Source organism: Mastomys coucha, unplaced genomic scaffold, assembly GCF_008632895.1.
Source record: "Mastomys coucha isolate ucsf_1 unplaced genomic scaffold, UCSF_Mcou_1 pScaffold7, whole genome shotgun sequence".
In the NCBI taxonomy this organism is placed as follows: domain Eukaryota; kingdom Metazoa; phylum Chordata; class Mammalia; order Rodentia; family Muridae; genus Mastomys; species Mastomys coucha.
In genome coordinates, this window is record NW_022196913.1 from 73,605,821 (window position 1) to 73,624,314 (window position 18,494).

Sequence of the window (18,494 nt, forward strand, 5' to 3'; positions counted from 1 at the left end):
AAAAAAAAAAAAAAAAAAGAAAAGAAAACAAGTGTTTCACGTCGACTCAATGAATTTAAAGGAGGGTGTTGGTCCAGGTGTAGGAACTCCTGAGTAAACCCATCAGGTTCTTTCTGCAGTCATCCTTCATGTGATTCACTTGAAGTGAAGTCTGAGTGAAAATACCAGTAATTTATCTTCAGTTTGGATTCAAATATTTAAATTGTAATTTATCCCAGTCTTATTTCATCAGCCAAGAACCAAGATAAAGTGTTATAAGTAATTTAATTTTGATCTTACCTTACCTCATTTTATGCATCATTAGCAGATTGTATGTAGTTTAATTATTTGGCAGTGCAAAATGTGCCAGTTGGGACAGTTCCATGAAGAAACTCTGTTGCTTTGTTTTTTGAGACAAAAACTGTGAAGCCCAGGATGGCCTGGAACTTGCTGTGTAGCCCAGGTTGGCCTCACCCTCAAAGATTTCCTTCTGCCCAGCCCCGACCTCTACCCTGAGTGCTGGGTTTATAAGCATGCAGCAGCACTTTCTTTTGAGATGAGTGACTTTATTGAAATCTCTCTCTTTTGGGATCCCTGCTATAGATTAATATGGTAACATTTTGGTATCATCAAACTTTGAGTTATATAAGTATTTATTAAAATTATTGTTTTTTTACCTTTCTTATTTATTTGTGTTGGGGGCTAGGAGCATACCTTGGTGGGCATGTAGTTGTCAGAAGACAGCTTTTGGGAATAGGTTCTCAAGATTGAACTCAGTTTTTTTTTTTTTGGTTTTTCGAGATAGGGTTTCTCTGTGTAGCCCTGGCTATCCTGGTGCTCGCTCTGTAGACCAGGCTGGCCTCGAACTCAGAAATCTACCTGTCTCTGCCTTCCAAGTGCTGGGATTAAAGGCGTGTGCCACCACCGCCCGGCAAGCACTGGCTTTCTTTCTTTCTTTTTTTTTTTTTGTTTTTTTTGTGAACTCAGTTTTAGTGGCAATTGCCTTTACCTGCTGAGTAATATTACTGGCTCATTTTAAAATTATATTCTCTGTTGTGTTTTTAGAGTCTCAGGTAGTTCTGGCTGACTTCATGCTATGTAGCTAAAGGATGACCTTGAACTCAAGAGCCTCCTGCCTCTGCTTTCCAGATGCTGATGGGAGCAGCCGCACCTGGCAATTCATTATTTTTGAAGTGAGAGTTTTCTCTCTCTGTTAAGTGTATTGCTTTCTTTCCAGAAATGTCTAATGCAAAGGAAAGAAAACATGCTAAGAAAATGAGAAACCAGCCCAGTAACGTGACTCTGTCCTCCGGGTTTGTGGCTGAGAGAGATGGAAAGCATCATTTTGGAAGGGGGAAGCCTTCCCAATCTCAGAAACAAGGTAAGATTCGTACACTGTTCTTGTCACTTCACTTGGATTAATTGCTTTTGCCAGTTTTGTTTGCTCATGGTCATCTTGCATGTAAACGAGTTCATTTAAAGAGAGATACAGAAAACGCTGCTTACCAGTATTTACGCTTACAAATCTGCCTTCTTGTTAAAAAGTTTAGTTATAACCCCCACATTAGCACTAACAGAGCTGTGCCAGTCTATGTCCCTGGACACGAAGAGAGCAGAGAGAGACGTCAGTGTGTCCCAGCAGCTTCCCTCCTCAGCCTTTGCCGGAGGGTGGAGGCCATGGAAGTACAGGGTGCAAGGAGCACCAGCTCTGCCTGGGGTTTGAATCTCAGCTGTGGGTATGAGTTGTTTCTAGACTTTAAAATTACAGGCTGGTAAGTTGCTCAGGCGTACGGTGCCCACCCATGCCTGACCACCTGAATTCCATTCCCTAAACCCACTGTGGAAGGAGAGAACTGACTTTGAAAGTTGTCTTCTGACTTCATGTGCTATTGATACATAAAATTACAATCTGTATGAGATTGAGTTCTCTCTTTGAGTCAGTGTGTGTGTGCGCGGGCGTGGGGGTATGAAGGGAAGAAAAGAGAAAGGGGAAGGAGAGATACTTTTTCTTGGAGCAGAGGTTTGCTATCATCCAGTGTTCACTTGACGTTATGAGACAGTCATGCTATTATAGAATGATTATGCACACTTTAGAGCTGATATGTTTGATCTAAGGTATACTTCTGTTTCCTAAGAGAATCATAGTCAGCATATCAGTATCTAACTATTGTGATAATTTCACATCCTTGTGAAGTGATAGAGTGCAGATGTCCTCTGGGACAGCAGTGGAGAATGCCAGTTAGGAAAGCTGGTTTATAGCATAGCCTGCTTTAGCCCCATTTAAATAAATGTTAGATATAAACTTTTTTTTTTTTTTTTTTTTTTTTGAGACAGGGTTTCTCTGTGTAGTGTTGGCTGTCCTGGAACTCACTCTCCAGGCTGGTCTTGAACTCAGAAATCTGCCTGCCTCTGCCTCCCAAGTGCTGGGATTAAAGGTGTGCGCCACCACCACCCGGCTAGATATAAACTCTTAAGCTTTAGATTTAGATCTAGAAGTAGAGGACTACGGTTTGACATGTGGTACACCTTCCCCAAATATTATATTATTTAAATCTTTTAACATGTTTTAAGTTTATAGTGGCTGAATAATTCGCATCACAATGGAATTAACAGGAACCCTGTAAAATTCTCCACTGCGCTCTCTTATATTTGTAGGTGTTCAGGCCATAGCAAGGGGCTTAGATTAATAATTCATGTTGCATTGGAATGCTTAAAGGAACAAATTTCCTAGTACTTGTTAGTATGTCTCACTAGTGTGATTGCTGTCATATCTATGAATATGTCATACTGATGTGATTGTTATTGTGTGTGTTTATATGTCACACTGATATAATTGCTGTTGTATCTGGTAATGTGTCCCACTGGTGTGATTCTTGTTGTATGTGTTAATGTGTCACACTGATGTGATTGCTGTCGTATGTGTTTATATGTCACACTGGTGTGATTCCTGTTGTATGTGTTTATATGTCACACTGATGTGATTCCTGTTGTATGTGTTAATGTGTCACACTGATGTGATTCCTGTTGTATTTGTTAATGTGTCACACTGATGTGATTGCTGTTGTATGTGTTAATATGTCACACTGATGTGATTCCTGTTGAACTGCATACTCACTTTGTGGCCTTGGGCTTTTCCTTGGGAAAGTCTCCATTCTACCTAAGATTCCTCTTTAAAGAAAGATAGTAGGGCCTGGGAGATGACCCAGAGGATGAAAGCACTTGCTGGGTGAGCCTGGAGACCTGAGTTTAGTCCTCAGAACCTGTGCTCATGTGTGTATGTGCATATATACAAGTAATAACTTACGGGTTGGTTCTAGAGTTAACAAGTTATTTCTGGGCTGTAATCCTATCTCTTGTATGGGTGATGTATTCCTTTTCGTTTTGTCTTTGAAAATGTACTAGAGCTTCATTCTGGAACCTCACGGCAGTGGCAGATCAAGATGAGTCCCCACTTACCTCCTGAGTCTGATGTGAACGAGCAGTCTTCTTCCAAAACCATGTTTAAGAAAAAGGGAGGCTGGAAAGCAGGTCCTGAGGGCACTTCTCAGGAGATCCCCAAGTATATAACTGGTAGGTATCTGTCAGGAAGTGTGTGAGCTCTTTGTACACAGTGCTCTTTGCTGCCCTGCCTAGCTGCCTCCCCTCTCTCTGTCCTAACCACCTGCTCACGTCTCTCCTGGGCCTTGACCATTGCATCCTGAAGCCTGCTGCTCTCCCTGATTCTGACTCTCTCTGACTCATGAGTCTGTGGGTAGCTGTTCCCATCACTTCCATCTCCCTGTCCCTCTGGAAGGACCTCACACACTCTTCAGTATGGTGTTCTGCAAGTGCAGAGCAAATCTTGTAGACACCAAGATTTAAAGCTTGGCTCTAGACTCTTGCCAGCCTTACTCTCATTGCTACATAACCTCCACTCCCACTATAACCTAAATTCTGTGTCCCTTGAACATAACTTAGATGTGCTTTTTGACATCTCTATTTCTTCTCAGATGAATTTGATTGTTTCTCTAGCACCTTGCTTAGAGAGAGAGAGAGAGAGAGAGAGAGAGAGAGAGAGAGAGAGAGAATAGCTTGAGACTGATTCTGTTTTTTAGATTTATTTATTTTTATTTATTTTATGTATATGAGTACACACTGTAGCTGTACAGATAGTTGTGAGCCTTCATCTGGTTGTTGGGAATTGACTTTAGGACCTCTGCTCGCTCCAGTCAATCCTGCTCACTTAGTTCCTTTGCTCGGCACAAAGATTTATTAATTATTATAAATAAGTACACTGTAGCTGTCTTCAGACACACCAGAAGAGGGAATCAGATTTTATTATGGGGTGGTTGTGAGCCACCACGATTATGTTACATGACTATATAGTGCTTTTAGATCAACACTCCTAAAGTTGGCTAATCCTTTTTACTGACTAGAATATTTAGGAAGCTCGAAATTTTTTCAAATTAGAAAATGGAATTCTTTTAGCAAACTTGGAAAAATGTTAACATTGAAGAGTCTTCTTGAGGGAAAGGAACACAGAAATGACCAGTGTTGGTGCTTCTCTAATGGGGGCCATAGGGCCTGACTTGTTTCAGATCTGGCTACCACTGAAACCCAGCAGAGACTGCTGACTCCAGACTTGTTATCAGTGACCTTGCCATTCGCCATTTCCTTCAACAGCTTCTACTTTTGCTCAAGCTCGAGCCGCTGAAATCAGTGCCATGTTAAAAGCTGTGACCCAGAAGTCATCTAACTCACTGGTTTTCCAGACTCTTCCACGGCACATGCGACGTAGAGCCATGAGCCACAATGTCAAACGCCTTCCTAGACGGTTGCAGGAGATGGCCAAAAAAGAGGTAGGCACTTCACTTAGTGTAATGTTTACGTTAGTAGGTCCTAGAAGTATTAACAAGTATTAACCCAGAAGAATTTTAGGGAAGTTAACATACTTCCGATGGCATTCTCTTTTTCTTCTTGAATATTGTTAGTTTGATCATGACGTAGCTCTTTCCTCTTCTCTAGCTGCTTTAGCAGGCAGGCAGTTCAATATTATAGCTGCTTTTAGTAGACCTTTAATCTTGGTGTTTAGGAGGCAGAGGCAGGAGGATCTCTGAGTTTACAACCAGTCTGGTCTATACAGAGTGTTTTTTTTAAGCCAGCTAGGACAATATGGTGAGACCCTATCCCACCCCGAAACAAGAATTTAAGATATAATATTTGGATCCCCTCTGTTGGTTCTCTTTCCCTCTGCTCTCCCCTCCCCTCCCCTCCCATTCCCCCCCCCCTCTCTAATTTGAGACCAGGTTTGACTTGTACTTAAGGATGACCTTGAACTGATCTTCCTGCCTTGGATTACAGGCGTGGACTGCCATATTGAGTAAAAAATCCTCTTTTGTTTTTTTTTTTTGTTTTTTTTTTTTTTTGAGACAGGATTTTTTTGTGTAGCTTTAGCTGTCCTGGAACTCAACTCTATAGACTAGGCTAGCCTCTGCCTCCTGAGTACTGGGACTAAAGGTGTGTGCTGCACCCCCCTCCCCACCACCCCACTACTCTTGCAAATTTTTTACTTTCTAGATTGAATGTGAGGTCTGTTTTCTAGCAAAATTTAACATTTATCTGTCTGTGGTCTAATGAAATGAATGAATGGGTGTTTCCATTTCTGTATTAATAATCTTAAGTGAAGATGAAAACAAGAGGTTGGTGTTTTATTTATCTTGTTATCTGCTAATAGCCACATAAAGCTTATGTTATTGTGCTGAACATTTTTTTATTTGTTTACTTTGTGGTATGTGTATGAATGCTTTGTCTGCATGTATGTATGTGCACTATGTTTGTGTCCAGTGCCCACAGAGTCAGAAAAGGGCACCAGAAGCTATGGATGGTTTTGAGCCACCATGTGGGTACTGGGAATTGAACCTGGGTCTTTACAAAAGCAAGGTGCTATAAATCACCAAGCCATCGCTCCAGCCTGTGTATTTTATCTCCATAAAGGAAGAGGCCGGTTTGTCCAGATAGCAAGTGGTAGGGCTTTGCCTCCTTTCTAGGCTCACCTGCCTCTGAAATCTTAACATTTTACATTGTTTCCCTCTTCAGTCAATGTTAGAGAAGACTCCAAACTAGCTGGCTAACCAGAGAGGCCTGTCAGGTCTCCAGCCCATCTGTTTATACTTAGTCACTGAGTCCTAATACTCAGCCATCCTCTGAGATGCTTACAAAGAAAGTTCAGGTTCAGCCTTTCTTCTTTAAACTGTAGGCTGAGAAAGCTGCTCATCAGAAAAAAGAACATTCAAAAAATAAATGCCACAAAGCCCGAAGATGTCACATAAACCGGACTCTGGAGTTTAACCGCAGACAACAGAAGAACATATGGTTAGAGACTCACATCTGGCATGCCAAACGGTTTCATATGGTGAAGAGGTGGGGTTACTGCCTCGGGGAGAGGCCCACAGCCAAGAGTCACCGAGCCTGCTATCGAGCCATGACAGACCTCTGCCTCCTGCAGGTACACCATGCTACTGGACTTAGAACCTTTCCTGTGCCAAGTCTTAGGCTTGTTCATGGTGTGACAAAGTCTTTTCTGTAATGTTGCACATCTTACAGGTGAAAACAAGGACCCTGCTGGATGCTGAAGATGAAAGGAGAGATACACATCTGTGAAATTGTTAGTCAAATAGATGGATGTCATGAGGGACGGGATGCCATTCTTTTTTTTTTTTTGGAGACAGGGCCTCACACTAGGCAGTGCTGAACTAGAACACTTGCTTTTAGTGCTTCACATGTGTTCATTCATTAGTAGTCGTTACAACAACAGCCTGAGGAAGTCAGTTCCTGTTTTATAGATGTGGAGACTAAGTTACCTCCATCCATACAGCCACTGAGCTTGGTGCTCAGGCCATCTAACTTTAGACCATTTTTCTTTGTTGCAGCTCAGTTGTATAAATTCGGGTGAGCTCCATCTGATAACTGAGAGGGAGCCGCTGTTGGCAGGAAGGTTTCTGTGTCAGTGATGGGAGTGGTTGATAGGGACTTGTCACCTATCTCCTATCTCCTATCTCACCTATCACCTATCTTGCGTGGGAGGGAGATGGACAGATTAATTCTTTATGTCCCAACTCAGCATTGCATGTGGAGGTACTGCACTGGCTAGCCAAAGTGAGCAGAATTAGCATAATTTCGTGGAATTCTTCTTGTCTTACTCCTTTACTGTGGCTTCTTGGCTTATGTAGATCTGAGGAATAATGAGTAATCCTTTATTTAGAAGCAGCAGTTTTTATAGCCTGTTTTGAACTTGCCTGTAAGAGTAGAGTAAAGCACAATATGCTTGCTAAAATGTAGGACACTGTATATGATAAATTAAATGAAAATGCATTTTGGTTTTTGATTCAGATTAGCTTAAGACTATCTGCTAATGTAATAGTAGTAGGCAGGCTTTAGATTTTGAGTTGTTGAAAGCTGGCTTCAGGTAATTGATTTTGTTCTTAGAACAGGTTTCCTGACTGGGCAGTGGTGGCGCATGCCTTTAATCCCAGCACTTGGGAGGCAGAGGCAGGCAGATTTCTGAGTTTGAGGCCAGCCTGGTCTGCAGTTTGAGTTCCAGGTCAGCCAGGGCTACTCAGAGAAACCCTTTCTCGAAAAGAAAAAAAAAAAAAAAAAAAGAAAAACAGAAGAGGTTTCCTAGGTGCCAGAGATGTTAAATCAGATCCCCTCTGGATGTGGAGTTAGAGGCAGTTGTGAACCACCCAAAGTGGGTGCTGGGAATTAAACTTGGGTCCTCTGCAAGAGTAGTTTGTGCTTTTCACCTCTGAGCCATCTCTCCTGTGTTCCTCAACAGGTTTTCTGATACAGCACTGGCTTCTTAGCATTTTTTACCCCATAACAGATCCTAGAGTATTTAATCATGTCTCTCCTTCGTTCAGGATTTATCATATTACTGCTGTTTGGAGTTGAAGGGCAGAGAGGAAGAACTACTGAAAGCACTCTCTCAAGTGTGTAGCACAGACACAGGTAATTTCTTCTACAGCTGTGTGCTGTGTCAATCTTTGTGTATGTTCATTTGTAAATGAATGTCAATTATAAGCAATACTAAGCATTTCAGTTTTAATATGAAAATGTGAGAGATTCTTATTCCCAGTGAGTATATTAATTTAAGAAAGATTGAGTTGATATTTAAATCTTTAATAACATTCTTATGTGTAAAGTGAGTCATTATTCCCTGGAGTAAACTTAGGCAGAAACACCTTGAAACTCACTAAATCATTGATTTAACAAATAGTTACTCACTTTGTGGCCAGAACCGAAGCTTCTCTCAGAGACCGACAGTTGCTAAAGTGTGGCTTTCAGGAATAATGATGCTCCGTGTGAGCACCACAGTCACACTGTTGCATTTGTGTTGGTGCCAGGCCTGACCTTTGCTGCCGTTCACTGCTTGTCTGGGAAGCGGCAGGGGAGCCTCATGCTTTACCGGGCAAATAAGTATCCCAAAGAACTGCTTGGGCCGGCAACCTTCATCTGGAAGTCTAGGAAGACCCCAGAGGATGCTTCTGAGGATAGGCAGCTGTGGATCTGGCTTCACCCAACTCTTAAGCTGGTATGTTCTTCTGCTGGATCCCATCTCTTTAGTTACAGTGTGTGGAGGGGTTTAACCATACACATGTGGGAATCAGTTTTTTCCTTCTACCACGTGGACCTGTGTACTGTTACAATCTTAATTACCATTGGAAGACAGAAGTTTAGAAATTTCAGTGGTATGAAAGTTTGGCTGACAGTTTGATGTGATACTTTTTTTAAATGAATCAATTAAAATGTTAGTTTCCATACTTCCCTTCCTTTCTTCTCCTTTCCTTCCCCTTTCCACTTTTCCTTCCTTCCTTCTCTCCTCTTTCTCTCTTTCTCTCTCTCTTTCTTTCTTTCTCTCTTTCTTTCTTTCTTTTTTTCTTTTTTCCTTTCTTTCTTCCTTTCTTTCTCTTTCTTGTATGTCTGTGTAGCCCTGGCTATCCTGTATATGCTAAGTAGACCAACCTGGCCTCAAACTCAAGGTGATCTGCTTGTTTCTTTCTCCCAAAAACCCATGAGTCATCATGCCTGACTGATTTTTTTATTTAATTTTTTTATCTAAAACTATTGAGCAAAGAGTGGATATACTTAGATTGACCATGATGATTTGATAACTATATACACATTATGTAATGTTTAGCACAGTGAACACACCCATCTCTGTCAGTGTAACTTGTAACACCGCATTTAACTTAAAAAAGCAGTTTTTAAGGATTCATTTTTTTTTCTATTTTATGTGTATGCCTATTTTATATACCCCATGGGGGCCAGAAGACGTGGTTTTAACCACTAAGACATATCTCTTGAGCCCTCTGTGTTTATATTTTGAAGGTTAAAGTAAATGTTTACATACTTCCTCAGGCTGTCCTAGAGGAAATAAAAGCAACATGCCAGTGTTCAGAACCCGTGAAGACAAGTATCTGCACACCTGACCCACTCCTCACACCAGCCCAGGAAGACAGTCAAGCAGGACTAGCTGAGGACAAAATCGGCAAGAAAAGAAAACGGAGAGATGATGGGGATAGTGTTAGCAGAGCTAAGAAGACCATTGGTGATGGGACAGGAGATCCCTGCCAGCCACGGTCATGGCTCTCCCCCACTACAGGGATTGTAGTCAGGTAGGAGGAGTTTCAGTGGGAGATTGTCATTGTGACAACACTACGAACATCACCCCACCCCCACTCCCACCCCTCATGCCTTTTTTGTTGTGTTTTGTTGTTTTGTTTTGTTTCTTTTCAATAGAGGGTTTCCCTGGCTGTCTTTAGAACTCACCGTGTGCTCAGGCTGGCCTCAAACTCAGATTGCCTGCCTCTGCCTCCCAAGTGTTGGAATTAAAGATATACGCCACCCTGCCTGGTTATGCCTTGTGCTGTGCGCCACCATCTTTGCTATGACTTTGTCCATTTTTGCCAGTGGTACAGACATTACGTGTGATGGACCTTTCCATTTTGTGGTCTTCTCTTAGTGACTTGACAATGGAGATGAACAGGTTCCGGCTGATAGGTCCTCTTTCGCACTGTATCCTGACCTCGGCGCTGAGGGCTGCGCCTGTACACACAGTGAGTAAACGTGGATTTGTGAGACCTCACATACAATCTCATATCCTGTTGGCTTACCTTGTAATGTGTTATTCCCAGCTAGTTTTTGCTAATATATTTTTTTAATCTTTCACTTCTAGAAGATTGAATTTCAGTGGGTGTGATAGTCAATTGAATATTTAATTCAGATCCTCTGCTTTTTTTCTTGAGTCTGTAGAAGGTAATCCCTGCTCCATAGATGGGCAATGGGATGTCTCTAAAAATCTCTGACATTTTATGTCAGTTTTTATCCTCCTTTCCTTTAGTTTTTATTTTCTTTTAGGTTGGCTTATCTGACTGATTTTCTGGAAAGTTATGAGCAACATGTCTCCAAGCACTTCAAATCAAAAGCAGGGCTGACATCATTGGTGTTCTCAAGATTTGTAGTCACCAGTCATGTGACAGTCTTGACCACTTATGTGACTGAGTGGCTGACGAACTGATTTGTACCTTTATTTAATTTTAACTAACTAAGGATTAAAGTCAGGTAGTTCTTTGTGGCCTCTGTCATCTCGCACCTACAGTTCTCGCCTTACCTTTAACCTTCAACCATGTTGGCCTTCAGGCTCTAGAATGTGTTACTTTCATTTCTGTCACGACTCATGCCTGTTTTCTTTCTACCTGTTGCACTCTGTTGTGCTGCTCTTGTTGGGCTAAGTGTCCCTCATTTTTCAAGGTTCAGCCTGTCTCCTGCGCTCTGTATTCCCTCTGGTCAACTCGCTTGCCTGTTGTCTCTGTGGAATCTGCACATTTTCTCAGTTTACTAGTACAGACTGCTCTACGTTAATGTCCATATCTCTCATTGATGTCTGCGGTCCCTGATGGCAGGCAGTGCTGGCTCTGCCCTCTACCCTGTCCCCAGTGCTTAGCCCAGTGCCTAGCACACGGAGAAGGTCTTGTATGTGCTCACAAATGATGGAGTGAAGGTTTGAATTCAGAAGGCTTGGTTCTAGGGCCTAGACTCCAAACCACTTAGCTCTGCTAGGGGAGTGGCAGACAAGTTATCACTATAGGGTCTGGAGGAGGCTTTGAGCATGAAGAGTGGCTCTTGGCTGTCATATTTGTCACACTTCTGTACTTGAATGCTTCGGCAACCATGTTAAATCCCAGCCTTGCCAAGGAAGATGTATCTCGTCTGGTGTTGCTGAGAATAGTGGAGTGGTTTACTCGAGGTTTTCATTGGTTTGGTAAAAAAGGAACACTTTATTGTTTAAATTAGAGAGGATGAAGGTGATGAGATGGGAGAGGGTCCCTTAAGGAAAGAGAGTGACTGTGCTTACTTAAGCTGTGTCTTTGAAAAGCATGGCTGTATTCCGAATATGTGAAATTGCTAGTCTGGTAGCATTGCTGTCTTAGATACACTGGCATCTTCCCTGCCGCTTCTTGTGAAACAGTTGTTCTCACACACAGAAACTAAGTGAACGATCCTTGTTGCAGCTGTGTTACAGATGCAGCAGGTACTAGCCCTGGCTGAGGAGGTGTCCTTGTTTTCCAGGGGGAAGAAGATGCAGAGGAGACACCCCATCACTGGTGGACTGACACTTGCAGGAGCTCTGATGGCCTTTCTCTTCACCAAAGACAAGAAGCAGTGTTTCAGTTGTTGGGAGGTACAAGGATGGAGGATCCGGGTGCTGGGGAGGAGTGGGAAGTGGTCAGGAGAGCCGTTTGCAGGTGGGCCCCTGAGAGGTAGCCTTGCTTTTATCCTGCTGTTATTTGTTGTGGTATAACAAGAGAATTGAGTAAGAAGCCCAGAGTTAAAGATTAAAGCATTGAGTTCATGCTTGTTTATGAAATAACAAGCTTGTTCGTATTCTAAATAACAAGAGTAAGGGAGCAATAATGTTCTTTTTTTTTTTTTTTTAATCTCCATAATTTTAATACCAATAGTCACATCAAAACAGCAATAATGTTCTTAATGTCTGTACATACTGCCCCCAGATGAACATAGCTGTTAGACAAACGTGTGCTCAGTTGTAAGGTAATAACTTTATGGTCTTTTAGTTTTATTTTGCAAGAAATTTTATTTGTAAAGTGTTAATTTATTTTCTGAAGGTATTAGTGGGCAAAAGGTGATAGGTGTTCTAAAACAATTATCCCAAAGAAAAATGTCTCATTGGAAAAATCTGAAAGATTTCAAAATACAAACAAGATTGTGTTAAAACATTTTTACTACTTTTATAATTATTTTGTGTTTGTGTATGTGTACGTACACATGTATACTTAAGGAAGTCAATTCTCTCCTTTACTCACAGGGATTGAACTCAAGGTTGTCAGACTTGGCAGCCAGTGTCTTTGCTCACCAAGCCACATCAGAGGCCCTGGGTGTTGCCTTTCTGTAAACTTGCTTTTATGCATTCATTCTCTCTGTTTTGTTGAAGGGATATCATCACCAGCAGAAATTCCAGCAGGTACTATTCTGGGATTGACAGTTAGGGATCCGAGAGTAAATTTGCCCCCACAGCGATCCAGAGCTTTGCCTGATCCAGAAAGATACCAAGGTAAAGTGCTGGCAATGCTCCTTGTCGAGCTGTTGAGACGCTCGAGGAATTCAGTCTTTCTCACTTATGTGTGTGGTGTGTCAGAGGACAGGGCCTGAAGCATCTTTTACGTGGAGATATAAACCACAGAGCCAGCTGCTTAAGTTTGTTCTTTATTTTTTCCTGAGTTCTCTGTTTTCAGTCTCTAGTAAAGTATGTCTTTCTTTATTCTCCCAAATGACTGGAGTTTACCTGTGAGGAAGGGATGTGCACCGGCAGCTGGTCTTGTGCTCATTGGAAGCCTCTGTCTAACCATACAGATGATCCAGGTTCGAATCCTGGCAAGGCCATCCCAGGTGCTGAAGTATCAGACCACATGGTTTTGACAGAATAGCGGTACCTGAGAGCTCTTTGGCTGGGAGTGTGGGAGGTGGGTTTGGACTGGCGGGAACTTTCAGGGGTTGCTGCAGGGGTGATGATGTGTGTTGGATAGACTGTCATTTAAACACCATTAGTTAGCAGAGTGGTTTAAACTACCTGTGAGCTTTGGGAGAAAAGCATTTAAATATGTGTCATAACAACTTCACAATTTTGTTTTTAACCTCTCTACATGTAGTTAGCTAGCTTATTAGGGACCAATAAATGGCCCCATGAGAGCTCCACATAAAAGGTGGCTGAGAGGATTCGAAGACACATAGGTAAGTTAGTTGTTGTGGAGCCCAAATTGTCGTTGTTACCTTCTCCTACAGTGGGTATGGTCTAGCATGACTGGAAGTCGGGAGTGTCAACTGAGAAGTACATGGAGCGCAGTAGTACCTTAAAGCCATGGGCGAGCTCTCCATCTCTCTGGCTCCCTTATACACGGTTTTGAGTTTGAGTACATGATTGCAGGCAAGAGTCAATATGCCTAGCAGGGAGGACACTTTTCACATGAATTAGTTGAATTAGTATTAGATGAGTATTTTAATATCTCACCTAGGAAGATAAATCAGAATGAAGGATAGAAATATACTTTGGTGACTAGGTCATTTAAAAAGTCAGTACTTAGAGGAGTCTCAAACAGTGATAGTAAAATCAATTCAAATATACCAATCCTTTGCCTGCCTTGGGTAACGGGCTCCTTATTTTCTTGTATAAACCGGATTTCAGATAGCTTTTAAAGGAAAGAGTTCCTAGGAACCTGACTGCTGTGTTCTCATGCTTTGAACCATTTACCTCTTAAGTAAGAGTTAATTATTAACGTGTTTTTAAAACCACTTTTCACTTTCATTAATAGAATAGTTTACTGTGTAAGTAGCTTTGAGGTGAGATTTCAAAATACAGATCCAAGGCTGGAGGTATAGCTTGGTGATAGAGGTAGGTCATGCCTATCACCAAGGCCCAGGTTCAAGTCTCAACCCCGGGGAAGTGGAGAGAAAACTTCACCCCATATTAGTGTGGTCTGCTTTATCTGCTGCCCCAGCAGCTGCTGCTGCGCTTTCAGAGATGGTCTGAGCCTGTCCCAGCCAGACAAGAGCTGGCTTTAACCTTGGCTGTGGGATCGGAGAGTGAGGCTCAGAGACAGGGAATATGCTCCGCGTGCATCTAAACATGCACTCGGCTTCCTTACATTGACTCCCTAGCAGCAAACCAACCAAGGCAAAGGGAAGGAAAGAAAATACTGAGCTACATTGTATGCATGGGCTCGTTTTAAAATTTTCTCTTGAAATAGTCTGGCTGTATGTGCTTGGCAAACCACCAGATCTATGAAGTACTGTCTGGTTGCTTCAATTCCAGTGCTCGTGAGCACTCCCTCAGCACAGGACAGCAGTGACTTCCAGGAGCTCAGTTCAGGCTCATTTTGTACAAACCCGTGTTTTCCTTCTGGGAAGAAAAAGCTACTTGAGCTAGGAGCTGCCTGTCCCTACAATGAGTTGAAGGCTGCAGCTTCCTTCCTGCTAACCCCTGTGTTTTCACTGTTTCTGTAGTGTAGCCTTGTGTAGATGTCACATGGTTGATCCAACTGTGGGTAGTCTTTAGTGAAATGCATCTATGAGTTTCCTGTCTTCTTGTGAGTTTGTAGCACATTCCTTTTAGTCCATCATTTTGAATATTTGAAGATGAGCTGGTGCTTTCCTGTGCCTTTGTTTTGAGAATTCTCTCTTGTTTGCAGCTCAGTTCTGCCCATTAGATTTGTGTGAGCTCTGTAGGCAGCATTCTGGGTCAGTCCGGCCTGTTAGGGGTGGGGATGGGCCCTCATGGGAAGTGTGGCCCTCACTGGCACTCAGCACTACACCTATGATCTTGCTGGTTAGTCTCCACGAGGTTAGACTTCTTCCATGAGGTTAGACCTTTTCCTTGGGGTTAGGCCTCTTCCACAAGGTTAGACCTCATCCATGAAGGTTAGACCTCTTCTGTGAAGGTTAGACCTCTTCCACGAGGTTAGATCTCTTCCACGCAGTAGGACAGTTTACAGATGATAGTGCTGCTTCTGTGCAGCTTTCTTCTCTGGTCTGTTTAGTTAAATTTTCTCTGGCTTTGATCTCCCTGAGATCTGTCACACCTTGCCCTAGTTATTGCTCCAGCCAGCAGATCTACACAGGCATGTGCTTTTTTTTAAAAAGATTTATTTATTTATTATGTATAAGTATACTGTAGCTGTCTTCAGACACACCAGAAGAGGGAATCAGATCTTATTACAGACGGTTGTGAGCCACCATGTGGTTGCTGGGAATTGAACTCATGACCTCTGGAAGAACAGTCAGTGCTCTTAACCGCTGAGCCATCTCTCCAGCCCAGGTTTGCACTTTTGAGTGAATTTCTGTGGTGTTATTTTGGGACAATAGCCCCACTCCCTGCTCAGTTTTTTTTGTTTTTGTTTTTTAATTTTTCCGTCTAACAAAATTAGATTTGAAAGACTTTTTTTCTGTCATGAAAACTGTTTCTCAAGAAACATTATAGTTCACAAGCATTGCTCACCTTAAAGGAATGGAGAAACGGGTTTTACAGACAGGGGCGAATAGCTTAGTAAATGTTAGTTACAAGAGACCGGAGAGAAAGGGTAACAGAAGGTGCCATCTAGAGTTTGATCTTAAATGAGAGGGGCAGCTTATTAGTATCATAGTTGTGTGTCTGTACAAAAGTAAATATCAAGGAAGAATCTTCATCAGCCTTTGTTGTTTCATGGTCGAGGAAGCCCATTTTAAGAATAAGTGTTTTGCCAAGGAAAGCCTCCTGGGTCAGTAAATGCTTATTTCCTGAGTGAACCCTTTCCTGTTTCCAGTCTCCCGCATTGGCTGGATGGAGTGACAGTGGTTTGAGGGCTGTTTCTTTTCCCTCTTAGATAAGGAGCAAGTTAAGCAGCTGCTTCTGGAGGGTGTGCCTGTGGAGTGCACACACAGCTTCATCTGGAACCAGGATATCTGTAGGAGTGTCACAGAGAATAAAGTCTTGGATCAGGTAACTAATGTGCCAGGTTATGGTACGCTCATGAGTGCCAGGAAGAGTTAGGAGTAGAGACCCTACACGATGATTTTATGTCCAGTGTACTTATATATTCTTTGTTGTGATACATTGTTTTGTTTGTTTGTTTGTTTGTTTGTTAAGAATGCTTTCTAGTAAAAGACCTCTTCCTGAAGTGTAAAATCTCATGGTTTAAATTTATTTTCTTTGATCTTATTTCCTTTAACTCTTCTGTCCATTCACAATGATTGAGCCTCACCAAAGTCAGGCATTGTGTCAGATTCTGACAGATGACCGGGGTCTTAGGAAGCATAATGAATGCCTAGGGACACTGAGGCTGGCTTCCTGTGTGGGGAAGCCGATGTCTGAATTACTCTCAGATGGGAGCTAGACTTCTTGGAGGCAAGGTCAAGGCTACAGTGGAGAAAGGTGTCAGGAAGTAAAAGCAGCCTTTGTAGGGGCCTAGGCCTGACCTGTTCATAATCCCCAGATGGGGCAAGAGTTGGGAGTTAGTGATGGGACAAGGGAGAGTTCTGAAGGGACACTGGCTAGGTATAGAGGGCCTCAAGGCATTAAGGTGTGGGCCAGCTGTGTGGTCCACTGAGGGTATCAAGATTGGTTATATAGCGTGACTGGATTTCACTCCAGCAGTATGTGGAGGGAAGGTTAGACTGGGGTTCTACTTAGGAGAGAGCTGGAGAAAGGCCTATGGGTCAGATAGCCTTAAAAGAAACATGTACATAAAATAGCTGAGTGTAAAGAAAGAAGTACACCACCTGGGGCATGGTGGGGGTCAGAATTGTGCAGCGCCTAGAGTAGAGGGTTCGGAACATACTTCCAGAGGATAAAACTGATGAGACGTGGTGGTTGCTGGAAGATGCGAAAGGCTATCTGTAGACTAGCCCCTAACATGATGGTGTCCAGTAACGGAGCTAGTCATGTTGACTTGTTCACTGCTGTATTCCCAGGTTCTAGAAAAATACTTAGCATGTTACAGGTGCTCAGTAAATATACAAATGGATGAACAGTGAGCTCTGGGGTTTGTGGGATTATTCAGTTAGGATGATTTGGAAGAGGACCATGGGAAAGGTGAGCCATTTGACGGGCCATGTGCCTCTTAAGAATGGATATCTTGCTGGGTGGTGGTGGCGCACACTTTTAATCCCATCACATGGGAGGCAGAGGCAGGTGGATTTCTGAGTTCGAGGCCAGCCTGGTCTACAGAGTGAGTTCCAGGACAGCCAGGGCTACACAGAGAAATCCTGTCTCAAAACCCCCCCCCCCCCAAAAAAAAGAATGGATATCTTAAAGAGACAGGCCTTAAATTCCAGGTGGGAAGCATGGGGCTAATGAGGTAATATATTAGAATGGACAATAAATATACAGGAAGTTATAGAAGCTTAGCAAAAGTGAAAAGTTCAAGGTTTGAGGAGCATAGTTGAAATTACAGTTATACCAAAACATGGAGGAGTGCTCTGTCCTAGTCATTGGTACTAGCTGTCATCTCTGAACTCAGCACAGGTGCATTTCTTTCCCGAGCCGACCAAGGGAAGTCTGAGAGGGCGGTGTTCACTCCTTGTGTTGGTCCACGCCTTCCATTCACAGTGCCTTCTGTTCTAATCATTCAGATCTGCTAAGACATTTCCTCAAGAGCAGAGAGCATTCCCCCCCACCTGCCCACCTTTGAAAAGTTGTGGTTAATTTGTGTACTGCCTTACTTAATGATAACAGAGGATAATCAAAATAAAGGGGATGGTCTGTACAAGTGTAGACTGAGTTTGATGCGATTAGCAGGGTGAGCATACGTCAGTTTACTCTGAGTCTTCTGTATCCTCCAGCCCAGGTAGAAAGTTCCAGGTGTTTTGGTCTTTCCTACCAACGCCTGTCCAGAGAGGGAAATCCTTATAGGAAGTGTATTTTTACTTATACTGGCTTGTGCTTGCTCTTTCAGAGCTTTCTCTTCTAAATGAACATTTAAGTTTTAGGTTTGCTTCCGGGGAGGCCCCAGTATGACGCCTAGGAGACGGTGGCCATTTGTATTCACTTGCTTTCTTCCCTTAGGATTTAAACCGGATGAGAAGCGAGTTGCTGGTACCCGGATCGCAGCTTGATTTAGGAGCTCGTGAATCCAAGATACCTATCCTCCTGATTCAGCAGCCAGGAAAAGTGACTGGCGAGGACCGGCTGGGCTGGGGCAGTGGTTGGGACGTCCTCCTTCCCAAGGGCTGGGGCATGGCTTTTTGGATTCCATTTGTAAGTCTCCTTTTGATTTCTGCTAATAATTGCAATATTTAAAACACAATTTTTTTTTTTTGGTTTTGTTTGTTTCTTTGTATGTTTTTTCGAGACAGGGTTTTTCTGTGTAGCCCTGACTGTCCTGGAACTCACTCTGTAGACCAGGCTGGCCTCGAACTCAGAAATCTGCCTGCCTCTGCCTCCCAAGTGCTGGGATTAAAGGCGTGCACTATCACTGCCCAGCTTAAAA

At 42.8% G+C, this 18,494-nt stretch overlaps 1 protein-coding gene across 1 annotated transcript in view; it reads left to right on the forward strand.

Annotated features, from left to right (window-relative positions):
- Pop1 (POP1 homolog, ribonuclease P/MRP subunit) overlaps nt 1–18,494 on the forward strand; it is a 28,876-nt gene that overhangs the window by 3,424 nt on the left and 6,958 nt on the right. Inside the window, exons 2-13 of the mRNA XM_031358907.1 lie at nt 1,217–1,360; nt 3,382–3,549; nt 4,642–4,817; nt 6,215–6,463; nt 7,878–7,965; nt 8,361–8,548; nt 9,376–9,632; nt 9,980–10,073; nt 11,587–11,698; nt 12,470–12,589; nt 15,891–16,006; nt 18,071–18,262. Of these exons, the coding sequence (XP_031214767.1) occupies nt 1,219–1,360; nt 3,382–3,549; nt 4,642–4,817; nt 6,215–6,463; nt 7,878–7,965; nt 8,361–8,548; nt 9,376–9,632; nt 9,980–10,073; nt 11,587–11,698; nt 12,470–12,589; nt 15,891–16,006; nt 18,071–18,262 (1,902 nt within the window). The 5' untranslated portion in view covers nt 1,217–1,218. The remainder of the gene's footprint in view (nt 1–1,216; nt 1,361–3,381; nt 3,550–4,641; nt 4,818–6,214; nt 6,464–7,877; nt 7,966–8,360; nt 8,549–9,375; nt 9,633–9,979; nt 10,074–11,586; nt 11,699–12,469; nt 12,590–15,890; nt 16,007–18,070; nt 18,263–18,494) is intronic.